This window comes from Gymnogyps californianus, chromosome 29, assembly GCF_018139145.2.
Source record: "Gymnogyps californianus isolate 813 chromosome 29, ASM1813914v2, whole genome shotgun sequence".
NCBI classification, from domain to species: Eukaryota; Metazoa; Chordata; class Aves; order Accipitriformes; family Cathartidae; genus Gymnogyps; species Gymnogyps californianus.
The window spans coordinates 1,748,396-1,761,490 of record NC_059499.1 but is presented as its reverse complement, the minus strand read 5'-3'; the positions used below and the strand labels follow the sequence as shown (position 1 = coordinate 1,761,490).

The window sequence follows — 13,095 nt, the reverse complement described above, 5'->3', positions numbered from 1 at the left end:
CTCGTCCTCTGCCTCTGCCACGACCTCCAAAGCCCCCTCGTCCCCGGCCCGCCATGCCACGACCTTACAAGTGAGAGAAGGTGACGGTTACACACTCCACCAGACCGAGCCTTGGGGTTTGCCGCAGCCGCCGCTCCCCCGGCAGAGCCTGGATGGCACAGCACAAATCGGCAGAGCTGCTTCAGCACCTCCACGGGGAAGTCGTGCAGCAGCTACCCCTCAGCCTGCCTCCAGCTCCCGCAGCAGCTCGGGTTTTGCCGTGCTGGATTAGCTCCCCAGGCTGCTTCTGCTTCAGTCCAGAAGCCCAGACAGACGTTTGATCCACGACTAAGAGCTACTACGCTCTTAGCTCACGACTCCCATCTCCCCTGCTTGTGTTCCAATCCCCCCCCCCACACGTTGCATACTTCTCGCCCGTGGAGCGCACCCCAAGATCCCGCACGCCTCTGGGACAGGCTGAAGCTTTTGGCAAAGTGACGATGCCATCACCCATGACAAGCAAATTTTTCCTACAGACAAGCCCTTCAAATTGAGAGGTTTCCAGACTACTTCAGAAGTAGGATACCCAAAAGCCCACATCGATCAAGTATGTGTTTGTCAGGCTAAGAAATAGAGCTAAAGTTACAAGCCAAAGCTGTCAAGAGATAGGCAGCTTCCCACTGTCTGCTCTAACTCCTACAAACATTGGGCCAATCCCCAAGTAACACGAGAGCACATTTGGCTGGTGTTCTAACCAAACATCTGTCTGAAACGTTAACAACCCTGCCATCAACAGCTGTCTCCTGTATTTCCTCTTGCACTCCTGCTTTACTGCTTCTCTGATTTGTTGTTGAAAATAAAAGAGTTCATTTACCCAGACTTGATTCAGTTTCAGACTTTACGTTTATTTTGCAGGAGTTTAGGTTTTCTCCTCTGTTAGATTTTTCCCCTCACTAATTATTTTAAGAGTTTCTTGGTTTACACAGGCTCTGTATCATTTCCTTCTTAAGTGCGAGGAGACAGTGTAGTCTTCCTCGATACGCTGGAAGATTACTCACTGCCTCTACTACTATTCCAAGCATCACCCAGCCAGCGATACCTGCAGGAGTGGACAACTTTGCTGACAGTCCCCAGAACCCCTCTAGCAACACTGACCCAGTCAAGGATCTTGGTTAGGTGTAAGGCCTGGCAAACTATTTCAGGAACGAAAGCCTTAATTTAGCACTACACTGCGCACTGAATTCAAGAATAGAGGGGTTTTGGGACTGCACGTACTTACGCACGCTAGCCTTAAACAGGAATTAAAGCTTACTTCTACTTATTCAGCAGCAACGTGTCGCTCCTGACATTTGTGCACACTAACCTCTGCCACCAAGTCCGCCACGGCCCATGGCGCCTCTGCCTAGACCACCTCTTCCAGGGCCACCGCGACCTCTAATGCCACCTCTTCTCAGGCCCATCCTGGGGGATATACCTCGTCCTCCACGAAGCAGGCTCTGACCTTCAATAGAGAAAGGGAATTCAAATCAGAAAAGAAATTAGTTTTCAGACCGAGCAACAGAATCAGAGTCACACTGTCAAAAAGACAGCGTTACTGACATATAAGCAACTCCAGTTCAGCCATGGTACTGACCTCTGAGTGGGACTCCTCCTCTCAGCAGAGCTCTCGCTCCCCGGCCACCACGCATGGCTCCTCGTGGCAAGCCTCTCTGCCCCATAGACAGTCCTCTTCCTCCCATGGCTCCACGAGCAAGGGGTCCCGCCGGCCGGCCTAATCGTGCCTGAATGTTACTTTTACCGAGGCGTTGCTTTAAGCTCTTCTGGAATAGATTTTTAAGAAACAAGAAAGTCATGCAGCAATCTCAGACTTGCAACACAAACAGCATAGCAATTGCCTATCAATAAAAGTCATGTGTTTTTTTTTTTTTTTTTTTTTTTAAATAAAATAGAGGGTCACCAGCTCTCTGCAATATATAATCAAGCTTCAAAGGAAGACAATCACATCTGCTCTGAGAGGGATAATTTGTGAAGGTCAACAAAGACCTTTCCTGGAAGCACGCATTCGTACAGAGACAAGAAAGTTTGCAGATTTGGAAGGAAATATTTTTCTCCATTTTCAGCAGCGCTGCTCAGTCCAAATCAAAGCAGACACTTAATCCACAAGGCAGCCCACTAATCCTTTCTGCTCGAAGGTGACAGTCCAAGCAAATCATCTTTGTGTATCTGGCTTTTGTGTGTACGTCCAGCCACCAGACTCCATTTCACAGACAGAGCTGGCTTCCCTTGGGCCAGCTGTAGCAGCTCCTGTCCTCAAACACCTATACCACAACTGCTGCAGAGACGGCTCAACTGCTCACGAAGCAGCAGCTGAACTGCCAATTTACATCCCAGTATTGCTAACGCGCACTTGTACCAATCTGGTCTCCGCAGAGCAGCCTATAGCTTCTGTAGGCACCGCTGAACCCTACGAGGAGCTAAGCAGCAACAGTGGGAACCTTCATGCTTGTCTCAAGAACAACAGCTCTTGGCTCTAAGAAGGTAAGGTGACGGGAACAGCCATAAAGGCTGTATTTTACTACAGGTTCCAAGAGTTACTTCAAGTTATTGCTTGTCTACTTGACCCAAGTCTGTGGACAGCTGAATTGGTTCCTCTAAAATCAGTCTCTTCTGTAGCTGTAGTAAGATTTTAAGTTTTCCTGCCTCAGAGTTCAGATAGTCGTTCATTTTTCCAACAGCCATAGCAGCCTAAAATGTTAGCGTCTCTTTTTTGGCCAGCCTCACTGGCAGAAAGGAATGAGAAAGCATGTTCCAAATCCAATTATTCGTTTATGCCACTTACCATGAGAGTTTAAGATAAGCTGCTGGACTTTGCACTGAAACAGCCTAAGAGTGCTCGCCCTCCTGCTCTACCTCAGAGCGGCAGCACCTTGGTCTGCTCCAGCTACTAAGTAAATGCATGTCTAGAACCACAGTCAGTATAAATGTTTTTACATTAAAAAAACACAGCACAGTTTACATAAACACTTGTGCACTCAGATGCAGAAGATGCAAAACACAAACCCACAAATCTAGCACAAGCAGTGCTCCGCAGAGAAGTCCTTTCTGAAGCACAGGTGACCCATCGCTGGGATCAATGCTCCCCAGCACTTATGGACACAGCACATCCAGAAGGATCAGAAAAGCTCCTGGTGATACCAAGTACAGCACTCGTGAAAATCCAATCACCACATCAACTTCCAGAGCAGCCTGCAACCTTCGAAGAGCAACCCAACATAAACCAGGTTTCCAAATTTCCCTACAAAGCCCCTCTGTGGCCCCCCCCCTTGCAGCATTTAATTTCAGGATACCACGAAAGTACACCTATGCCCAACATAAAAATCAAATGGGTTTAAGAGCTAAGCTAAAAGATTAGTTCTTTCCTGTTCCTCTGTGGCACCTCAATTCAGCAAGCAGAAACTTCATGCTTTCAATCCAATTTCACTTACCACTTGTGAAATTCTTAGCTTTTCAAACTTTTTTTTTTTAAAAGCAGAAAATAATTTAGACTACCATTTCCAGAGCTTTTGTTTACAAGCTCTGCAAGGCTAACTGGCACCAGTCTGTTTTTACAACAGAAGTCTCAAGAGATCTTAAAAAGCAGCTGCATTCCTCTTTATCAGAGAGCCCTGAACGTGAGCATGCGTGGCCTGTTTAAGTATTCCAGCTATTTGGTGAAGCAGCTCAGCTAAGAAATCTCCAGGGCTTTCTCCTCACGTGCGAGATAATGTACAGAATTATATTTAACTACTTCTGTAGTCAAGTCATGCAGTGTTGCTATTTGAACTCACTGCACAGCTGTGAGGCACTACTCCACAGGTTTCAATTTGTGCCCTACACATGTATTTTAAACTCATCTTACCAGCCTTCCCATTTAAACGTGAGCTTTAAAACTTGCAAAACGCCCTACAGTCTGACAATGAGCAGACCCTAGACAAACAACTCTTTTCTGTATGTTATCGATTTCTGTTGTAGCAAGATTTTGCCCCCTGCCCCTTCCATAAGTCCAGAGTGATGGAGAAGCACATTGGACTGCTGCAGAGAAATCAAAACCTGGCATGTTTGCTTAGGTCTTCTGCTCTACCAACAGAAGGCAGTTTGAGGAACACACCGTAATCCGTAGTACTCATCACTGAGATGTGGAACGATAAAGACTCTCTATATAAGGAGAATGCAACACTATGCCTTAAATCCAGGCCTGCATTCTAGCATTCGCAAGCAATCAAAAAATCAGTTTTTTCATCTGTTCCTCGCAGCCAGCTGCTATCGAGGGAGTGCACCAAGAGAGGGTGGAGTTGGGGATGGGAGCAACCAGCCTCAACTGGACAGTAAGTACTGGAAACAATCTGCAGCAATTGTAACTGCAGCTAGATTGCGACATGAAGCACTCGGCAGATCCAGAAACCCAGAATGAGAACATTTCTCTGAAAAAATAGAGAGGAGATATGAACAGCCAGCACAAAAAAAAAAAACCAACTCAATAATATTAACCAGTAAGTTACAAAGCATTACTTATCTGAAGTAAAAAGTGGGATTTTCTGCAAGTCCCTTCTAGGTCTCATTTTTAACTTTCAGGAGCATTTTTCAAAATCCACCATATTCTGAAAAGCCATCTGCTGCTGACAGGCATCAACGGGCTGCCCCAGAATACGCCACTTTCTCTCACCTGTTTAAGCTTCAAAGCAGCCTGGACAGAAGGTCTATTCTCCATCTGCTGGGCCAGTCTTCTGTTTCTGGCACTGGCTAGCTGCTGCTGCTGCTGCATGGTAGCCCGAATATTCACTGGCATCGGCTGTTTGTTCTTCAGCATATTAGTAAAGCTTCAAGGTCGAATAAAATGGGTGTTTAAATAAAACTTTATTACATACATTTATTGGCATTTCATGGTTCTCAAGATTGGATCTCCAGATCCCATGAACCTTACGTAAAGAGTGGTACTTAGGTCACGTCATATGTGATTACGTATTCCTTGTTTTCCACAAGTGTGCGAGAACTGGAAACTCAGAAATGATGTTGTATATTAATTCAGAAGTGATAAAGCTTTAGGTTACTGATTTTAGAAATGGCAGAAGGAACGAAAACAAGCAATAAGCAGAGATGATCATGACAGATGGGAGAGGACATCACAGAAACAGAAAAGCAAACTGAAATCCGACTGCAAAAGCCAAAGTAACCCCCAAAGATCTGAGAAAACTGTTTAAAAACCTCAATGCCAGAAGGCAGCTTTACAAAAGACATCGTCCTGACAACAGACCGGTGTGCCTCTGGTGCACCACAGAACTGGTGCCGTAAGAAATGCCACCACCCAAGTGCGCTCACTTATAAACACAGTCCACTTGGCAATTTCTTTGGTGCACAAAGAATCTTCTGTCTTTAAGAGCTACATAGGAGCAGAACATACAGCAAGATAGTAAGCCTGCTTAGCAGCAGGCCATCAGCTTTCTACTGCGTCCTGGGAGCTACACAAGACTGCAAAAGAAAACACAGATGAGGAATATGGACTGACCAAAATGAAACAGGCCAGCAAGCCTTCCCTGCACCTCACCACTCATCTTTCCTGGGGTAAGCTCCTGAGCTCCGAGCACCGGTTCAGGCTACATCTCGCGGCAGCACTTGCTAGAGCAGGAACTGAATGCAAACGGCTCCCTTCATCCCTGGTTCAATGATCCTAACATAGCTAATCCAAGAGCTATTAGTAAGAAAGTGAAACATAACTGCAGCACCACTGTTAGTTGTCACTGTAGAACCGCAAAAGCTCGATGGCATGGGAAAACAGAAGAATACTCAACAGAAGAAATAAAGAAATCAGGAAGAGAGAGAGATGGAGATGAAGCAAAGCATTTGCCTCTTACAAGGCCCAAAACATTGTTAAAGGGCCTTCGGGCTTGTTTAATGGCCTGCTGCATGCCTCTTACAGGCCAGACCACATGCACGTGTGTCTGCCTCGGACAAAGCAGCAAGCCTGCTGCAGCTTAGGTAACATGCTACCGTGCTGCAGTGTCAACTATATAAATGTAAAAACATGTGGAAGAAAAAGGGAGGGTGTGAGGTTTCTCTCTTTTGTTATAACACATCCCACCATATTTACGTGTTGAATAGTTTAGTATTAACTGCTATGGATAAATTTCTCCAAAACACTTGCCCTTTTAACCTTGCGTACCACATTTGTTGCAGTTTAAGACAGAGGTGCATAGCCATCTGCTTGTTTTAGTGAGGTTAAAAGAGGGCAGAAACCACGTTGGTTTTTGGACACCAGACAGTGATAATTAAGTAAAAAATTTCTTATGAGCTGAAGGTGCTGTTGGCTTCCTCACCGCTCGTTCAGAGACATCTTGGTGGTGCTCTTTAGCACAACCTTCGGTGCTGACTGTGCAGCCATCTTCAGATCAAGAGAATCTGCAAAACACGAGAACCACGTTTAACAAACAGCACAGAGATCTTGCGCCTGACTAAACATTAAAAAAACTGCATTCCAGCTCCTTTGGTGGAGAGAATCAAGAATGGGGCAGGTAACGGGTATTCTATTAATGCATTTTTAGTAAGTTTTCTAGGACACTGCCATGATACAGCAGGTTTAATAAATCAGCAAGTTATGCTAACTCATCCTTACTAAGAAGTAGTCTTTTTAGAAAGCGAAAATTGTACCATTGGCAGGAATAATGCTGCAAAAATACAGTCCATCAGCAGTCAAGATGGCACCCAAACGTCTTGTTTAGTACAGCATCTAGTGACACTGCCACACTTCCTAAGCTTTTAGCATCAGCAAGATGGAAACCCCAATTTGTTTTAAACAGACACATACCATGTAGTCAGCAATAAAATTCCAAGATTACTCTACAGAAGTCCCATCTACTTTTAAAATATTAAGGTTCCATCCTCCCATTATGATTGCCACCACTTGGACAGAGATAAAACTGTAAGGGGGCAGCCGCTTCGGCTTTTTAATATCTAATACTCTAGTAGGCAGCTCATCCGCAGTCCTAATGCGGTTCTCTAACATGAGAGCCTGCCACATGCCTCGTGAAAGCAGCAAAGGGACTTAAACTCAGCTGTTACGGATCTTTGGAGCACAGCTCAAGCCCGAGTGCTTTGGCAATGATGAACACTACTGAAACGTGCTAAGCTCAAACCCACCAGCTATGTAGATCGATTTCTCTCTTTTTTTTTTTATAATTAGTATCACATTCAATGCTTAGATGACTGCCAGAAAATACTCACCCTCAAAATACATTGAACAAAATGCTTTCTTTACAGTGCTTTACAGTCTATCAGCTAGAAGTTGAGCCAACAGGCACCCGGCACCCTATTTTTTTTTTAAATTTAAAATATTCTCAAAAAAAAGCATTTTTCCTGAACAACAATCGCAGCGCAGCTCGCAGAGGAAGCCCCGCTCCCATAAGCCCGCCACACAGCGCGGGGGCAGCCCCGGCACCGTCAGCCGAGGACGGGGAGGAAGGCGAGGCCTGGCCTGGGCCGCCCATCCAGCCCCGTCCGACAGCTGCCCCTACGAGACGGGGGAAGAAAGCCCGGCCCTACGTGCACAAAGCCTCCACAGGAGCAAACACCGTCCGTCCGTCCCCCCCAACGGCAAAGAGCAGCCTCACCAGCCGCCTGAGAGGCCCTACGGCCTCCCTCACTGAGCCAGCCTCCCTCCCTCCCTGAGCACCCCCCTCTCACCGCTCACCCTCGCAACCGCTCTCACCGAAGCAGACGGTCGCCAGGTCTCCGGTGGGGCTGGCTGGCGGGTAGCGCGGGGTATAGGGGCTGGCTCCGGCGCCCTCCGCCCGCTCCCGCCGCACTCAAATGCCCGCGACAAAATGGCGGCAGCAACCACAAGCACCCTCCCTCCTCCCACCGCCCGCGCCGAGCCGGCCAAAATGGCGGCGGCGACGCGCAGGGCGCAGGCGCAGAGCCCCGTACGTCACCACGACCCCTACTATTGGGCGAAGCAGCCCTGACGCAGGGGCCGCCCCCTCGGCCATTGGTTCCCCGGGACGGGGTGGGCGGGGCCAGACCATAGGGCGGGAGGGAGGGGGCTGCGGGCTCCCTCAGGCAGGCGGCGGCACCGGGTCCGCTGACGGTTTGGCCGGGCTCCAGCGGGACCGGTCCCCGGTTCCCCCCGCGATCAGGAGCGGGCGGGCGCCTGAGCCCCGCGGCGGGGGCCGATCCCGCAGGGGCCGCCCGGCGGGGCCTGGCCTGGCCTGTGCGGGGGCGGAGGCATCGAAGACTTGAGAAGGCCTTACGGGGCCTCCGGTTCCGCCGCGGCCGGGCTGGGCCTGTGGCCTGGCAGTCCCCGATGTGTTCCCGTTTTCTGCCAGGGCAGCCCCGGTGTGGGGCCCGACCGGCGGGCCTGAGGGCCCAGAGCCGTGTCGGGTGGTTGGGAAGCACCGGGGCCGGTCCCAGCCCCAGCAGACGATGGCGCTGGCGGCCCTGCGCGGGGCCGGGCCGGGCCGGGCCTGGCCTCAGCGTGGGGGCTGCTGGCTGGAGGCCCGCTGCGGGAGGAGATAAGAACCGGTTCCTCCAGCCCCACGGGGCGCGGTGCCCGAGCCTCTGGCGGGACGGGCAACGAGTCCCGGCCTGTGGCCATTCCCCCCCCCCCCCCCCCCGACCCCGGACCCTTATGCCCCCCACGTTGCACCCCCATGTCCTGCACCCCAACACCCCAGTGCAGGCTGGGGTTACCCACCCCGGCTGCGTTGTGCCCTGGGGTGATTTGGGGTTGATTGCCAGGCTCTGGGGCAGGGTGGGGCGCAGGGTGCAATGGAGGAAGGAGCCAGAGCAGGGTGGAGACGGGGATGTCTCCAGGCACTTGGGGTGACCCAGGGTGGCTTTTCCCCGTGACCCCGTGGCTCAGGAGAGGGAAGGCTCCCTGGTATCCCCGGGGGCAGTACCGGGGGGACAGAGCAGAAATCCCGACCCTGGAAACGAAGGAGCTGACAACACGCCTCTGGCTTTATTATGGAGCTGGATCCCAGTGGGGTGTGCTGGGGAGTGGAGGGTGAGCTGGGGGGGTGGCGGGGCGCTCTGCATTTTGGGGACGCCATGGCTGGCTGCTGCGGGGTGAGGACAGGCCTGGGTCAGGCGTTCTCCCAGAAGAAGGTGTTGCAGGCGACGGTGAGGGCGGCCACCAGGACCACGTACTCCTGGAAGTCCACCTCCCCGTCGCCGTTCTCATCCAGGTCCTGCATGATCTTCTCCACGGCACCCGTGTCCTTCTGGGTCTGTGTGTGGGGGGGGTGACAGGGTGAGCCCCAGGGCTCGGCAGCCCGCTGGGAACACTGCTGCCCCGGGGCACGGAGGGAAAGGGGGATCCCCCCCCCCCCGGCCCCGGTGCCCCAGCACGGCCGGTCCCTACCTCCAGGAAGCAGCCCAGCTCGCTCTGCAGCAGCTCCTTCAGCTCCTTCTTGCTCAGCTTGTACTTGTCCCCCTCTTTGCCCGAGTAGTGGTGGAAGACGTTGATGAGCGTCTCCATGGCCCCTTCCAGCTGCGACGCCATGGCTCCGGCTGCGGGGAAGCACCCGCTGCCTTACGGGGGGCAGCCGCCAGCCCCCCCCCCCCCTTTGCCACGAGGGGCAGCCCCCAAATCGCAGCCACCCCCTGCCCCGTCCCCTGCTGGGGAGCCTCGCATGCCGTGGCCTCCACTCTGAACACTTGGCGCTGGGCAGAGACCCGGGGGCTGCGGGGGTCTCGGGGCAACCCCGCTGCTCCCCAGGGCTGGATGGGGTGCTCCTGTGGGAGGGGGCCCCGGCTGCCTGCCCCCTCGCAGGGCACCCATGCCCTGGCCAGGACCTGCGCTCACCTGAGCTCCCGGCCGCGCCGCCCGCCCGCTGCTTCGAGTATGCTGGGCTGGGCCAGCCAGGGACGTTAAATAACCTGCAAGCCCCCTCCCTCCGGGAGAATCGGATACCAGGGCTCGACAGCCTGGCTGGCACCGCTGGGCTGCCCCGCGCCACCTTCGCAGGGGCCGGGATGCGGGGAGCCCGAACCCACGGCACCCCGCTGCCCCGCTCGCCCCACGCCGGCCCCAGGATAACGCAGAGGAGCATTTCCAGCCCCACTGGTGCTTAGGGGGTGGCGGTGGGCAGGGGAGGGGTGGGCAGCGATGCAAGAGTCACTTTGGGGGGCTCCATGTCCCCGTGCTAAACCTCGGGTGTCCCTTCTTGCCACCCCCATGGCTGAGGCTGGCCCCACTGTGGCCCCGTGGGGCAGCGGGATGCCAGGGGACACGGGGATGTGCAGGGTGGGCAGCGGGGTCCCTCGCTGGGGCCACCCCCCCCGGCCGGCTCTGCCCGCCAGCCCTGGGTCGGATCCTGCGCCGGGCCCTGGCTTCGCTCGCGGCCGCGGCCCCCGTGGCACCGCGACGCCCGGGGTCTGACCCCGCGGCGTCACCCGCTCGGCGCCCGCCGGCATCCCCCATCTGTCAGCGCCAGGGTGCCATGCCGGATCCATCCCCAGCCCTCCTCCCCCAGGCTGATAAGGCGCTGGTATCCGGTGTCCTCAGCCTCGCAACGGGAGCCAGCCGGGGCCGGGGGGAGCCGGCGGGGGCTATCAGGTGACTCAGCCCGGGCCCCCCGGGGCCACCCGCTCCCCGCACACAGAAAGGCCTCTTGTCAAATTAAAAAAGCCCCACAATCCCAGCCAGGAGGTTGCTCCAGCAACGGCTTGGCCAAGAAACCAGATTCCCAAACTGGCATCGCCGATGCTGATAATCCCGGCCCCGCTGCGGCTCTCGTTACGGCCCCGCATCTGCGCGGCCGGGGCAGCGTGGGGCCGAACCCGCCGCGGCCTCCCCGGCACCAGCATCCCTGGGGGAACGGCAGCGGTGCTGAGTCCCCAAACTCAGGCGTGCACCATCGTCCCCCCCCCTTTTTGGGACCCCCCCCCCCCCCGCCAAGGCTGCAGGGGGGCTGCTGGGAGCTGCCGGCGTGGCGTCGTGGCTTTTCGCAAGAGCCGGGTGGTGCCGGGCTCTTTATCCCAGATTCCAGTCCTAATTTGGGGCTAATTATATCCTGCTCCCTCCGTTTCCATCTCCTGCACTTCCTGTCCCCGTGGTTGGGAAATGCTGCGGCCGTGCTGGCACTCCCCCCCCCCAGCCTGGGGACCCCAAAACCATCCTGCCACCCTGTCCCTCGACCCCGTGCAGCCACTCCACCACCACTGCCCTGTGCTGGGGGCAGTGGCGGGGGGGGGGGGGGGGGGCTGGAGGATTTGGGGTGATGTGCAGGGTCTTGGGGGTCCAGCCCCTGTCCTGCATCTGGGATAGCTGAGGTGGCTGCGAAGGGGGTCCCTGGCTGGAGGTGGGGGTCCCTGGCTGGAAGTGGGGGTCCCAAATGGAGGCTCAGGAGCTGTTTCCCAGCAGGACACAGCTCCCATTTTTGGTGTGGGGCAGGGAGGGGGGCCTGGGGCTGCTGAGCTCCAGGAGAGGCCGGATCCAGAGCCTGGGGACAGGGAGAAACCTGGGAAAGGACCCTGGTGGCACTCACTCGGTGGTGTCCGCGTCGGGGCTGGCGGCAGCGGAGCCCCTGTGCCCCTGTCCCCAGTGCGGCTCGGCAGCGGGCAGGATCCGGCTGCCCCTTCTGGGAAAGCCTGGCCCCCGGGGGCTGTGTTGCCTGCCCAATTGGGCAGCAGCTGCCTGTGACGGGAACAGGCATCGCTGCCTGGTCCTGAGCTTAAAAATAACCCAGCCCCGGTTCCCAAAGTGGGCACAGAGCCGGGGCCGCCATGCCCCAGGCACCGGCACAGCCGGTGTGTCCAACCGCCTGGCTGTGCCGATCTCCCCAAGCGCTCCGGCTGTGTTTGGAGGGGCTCTGCTCTGCTCTTATTAAACCCCAAACCTCCCTGGAGATCAGGATTCATCCAGGCGTTTCCCGAGTGGTGGGACCGGCTGGAGCCGGGTCCCCAAGGGTAAACCCCGATGCCGCAGGGGCATCGTGTGGGCGCCGGAGGGGTCGACCCCAAGCGTCGCGGCCCTGCTCCCTGCCGCTGCGGTGCTGGCCGTGTGGGGAGAGCACACCCGGCGTGTCCGCGCTGGTAGATCCCCAGGACAAGCTCTTACCAAACCGGGAGCAGCGAGGGACGTGCCAGGAGGTTTACACACATCTTGGAACAGGTTTCAGCCACTGTGACTCCCCATGCTCCACTTTGACCCAGCTAAACCAGTTGCTCCAGTTGCTGGTGCCGGGGCTGGGCCGATCTTGTCTCTCCGTCCCATCGCTGGAGCATGGAAGAGGCTTTTCCATCCCTGGGCTTTGGAGCGAGGGGAGCTGCTGGGCGCCCGCTGTGCCAGGGCCGGGGGCATTGCCATGGCAGTGGGCACCCAGTTTTGCAGCCTCAAATATCCACGCTCCCCTCCAACGAGCCCTGATAGGTGCGGTGGGCTGGTGTGGACCACTGCTGGGCTTGGCACCCGTGGTGGCCACAGTGACCGTCCCCGGTTGGGATCCCCAACCAAGACAGGTTGGGGACACCACCAGGACCAGGATACGGGAGTGGGTGCCAACCCCCTGGGATGCACCTGCACCCCGACCCCGAGCTCTCGCCTCGGCACGCTGGGTCCTGCGATGCTCTGCCCTCTCCCAGTAGCACCGGGGTCCCCTGAGGCTGGGTCACCGCTCCCTGCTCATGGGGATGGCCTTGAGCAGGGATCCCTGGCTTGATCGGGAGGTGCCGTTTCTCCTGTCACATGTGATTTCGCCGCATCCTGTTGCGGGGCCGCTGCAGTGCCTGCTGCCTCCTTGCCCCGTCCCGGCACCTCGAATTCCAGGGGTGGCAAGTCACGGGCCCGCCTGGCTCTTGGGGCCGGTGATTCACCTCAAACCTGTCCCCGTCCCTGCCAGGCCTGACTCACCCCAGCGGTTTCCCAAGAGACCATCTCGGTCCCCTGACGTGGGGCTCGGCGGAAGTCCCGTCCCCGTCCCCCCGTCACCCCGGGGAGGGGGCCGGGCCGGTGGGGCTGCAGGAAGACAATTCCTCCCCCGTGAGCTGGTGTGACGGGTGCAGGGTGGGGACCGGGCTGCCCGGTGCCGGCTAGAGCCTCCCCATCCCCGTGGAGGGGTGGAGTGAGTGCGTCAGGGCTCAGCA

The 13,095-nt window shown here is 55.9% G+C and overlaps 2 protein-coding genes across 2 annotated transcripts; both read right to left on the bottom strand.

Moving 5' to 3' along the window:
- Position 1: 1 nt before the first annotated feature.
- CHTOP (chromatin target of PRMT1) lies at positions 2-7,817 on the bottom strand (the record flags this gene model as incomplete). Its single annotated transcript, XM_050912214.1, has 6 exons — positions 7,718-7,817; positions 6,330-6,411; positions 4,682-4,835; positions 1,613-1,799; positions 1,343-1,480; positions 2-63 (listed from the first exon to the last, which is right to left on the bottom strand). Coding segments are annotated over exons 2-6 (606 nt in total), but the record flags the coding sequence as incomplete, so codon positions are not given.
- Positions 7,818-8,942: 1,125 nt separating this feature from the next.
- S100A1 (S100 calcium binding protein A1) lies at positions 8,943-11,553 on the bottom strand. Its single transcript, XM_050912158.1, has 3 exons — positions 11,499-11,553; positions 9,371-9,519; positions 8,943-9,236 (listed from the first exon to the last, which is right to left on the bottom strand). Exons 2-3 carry the CDS (start codon positions 9,509-9,511, stop codon positions 9,093-9,095), a joined length of 285 nt encoding a protein of 94 aa, XP_050768115.1. The 5' UTR covers positions 9,512-9,519; positions 11,499-11,553; the 3' UTR covers positions 8,943-9,092.
- Between the last annotated feature and the right edge of the window lie 1,542 nt (positions 11,554-13,095).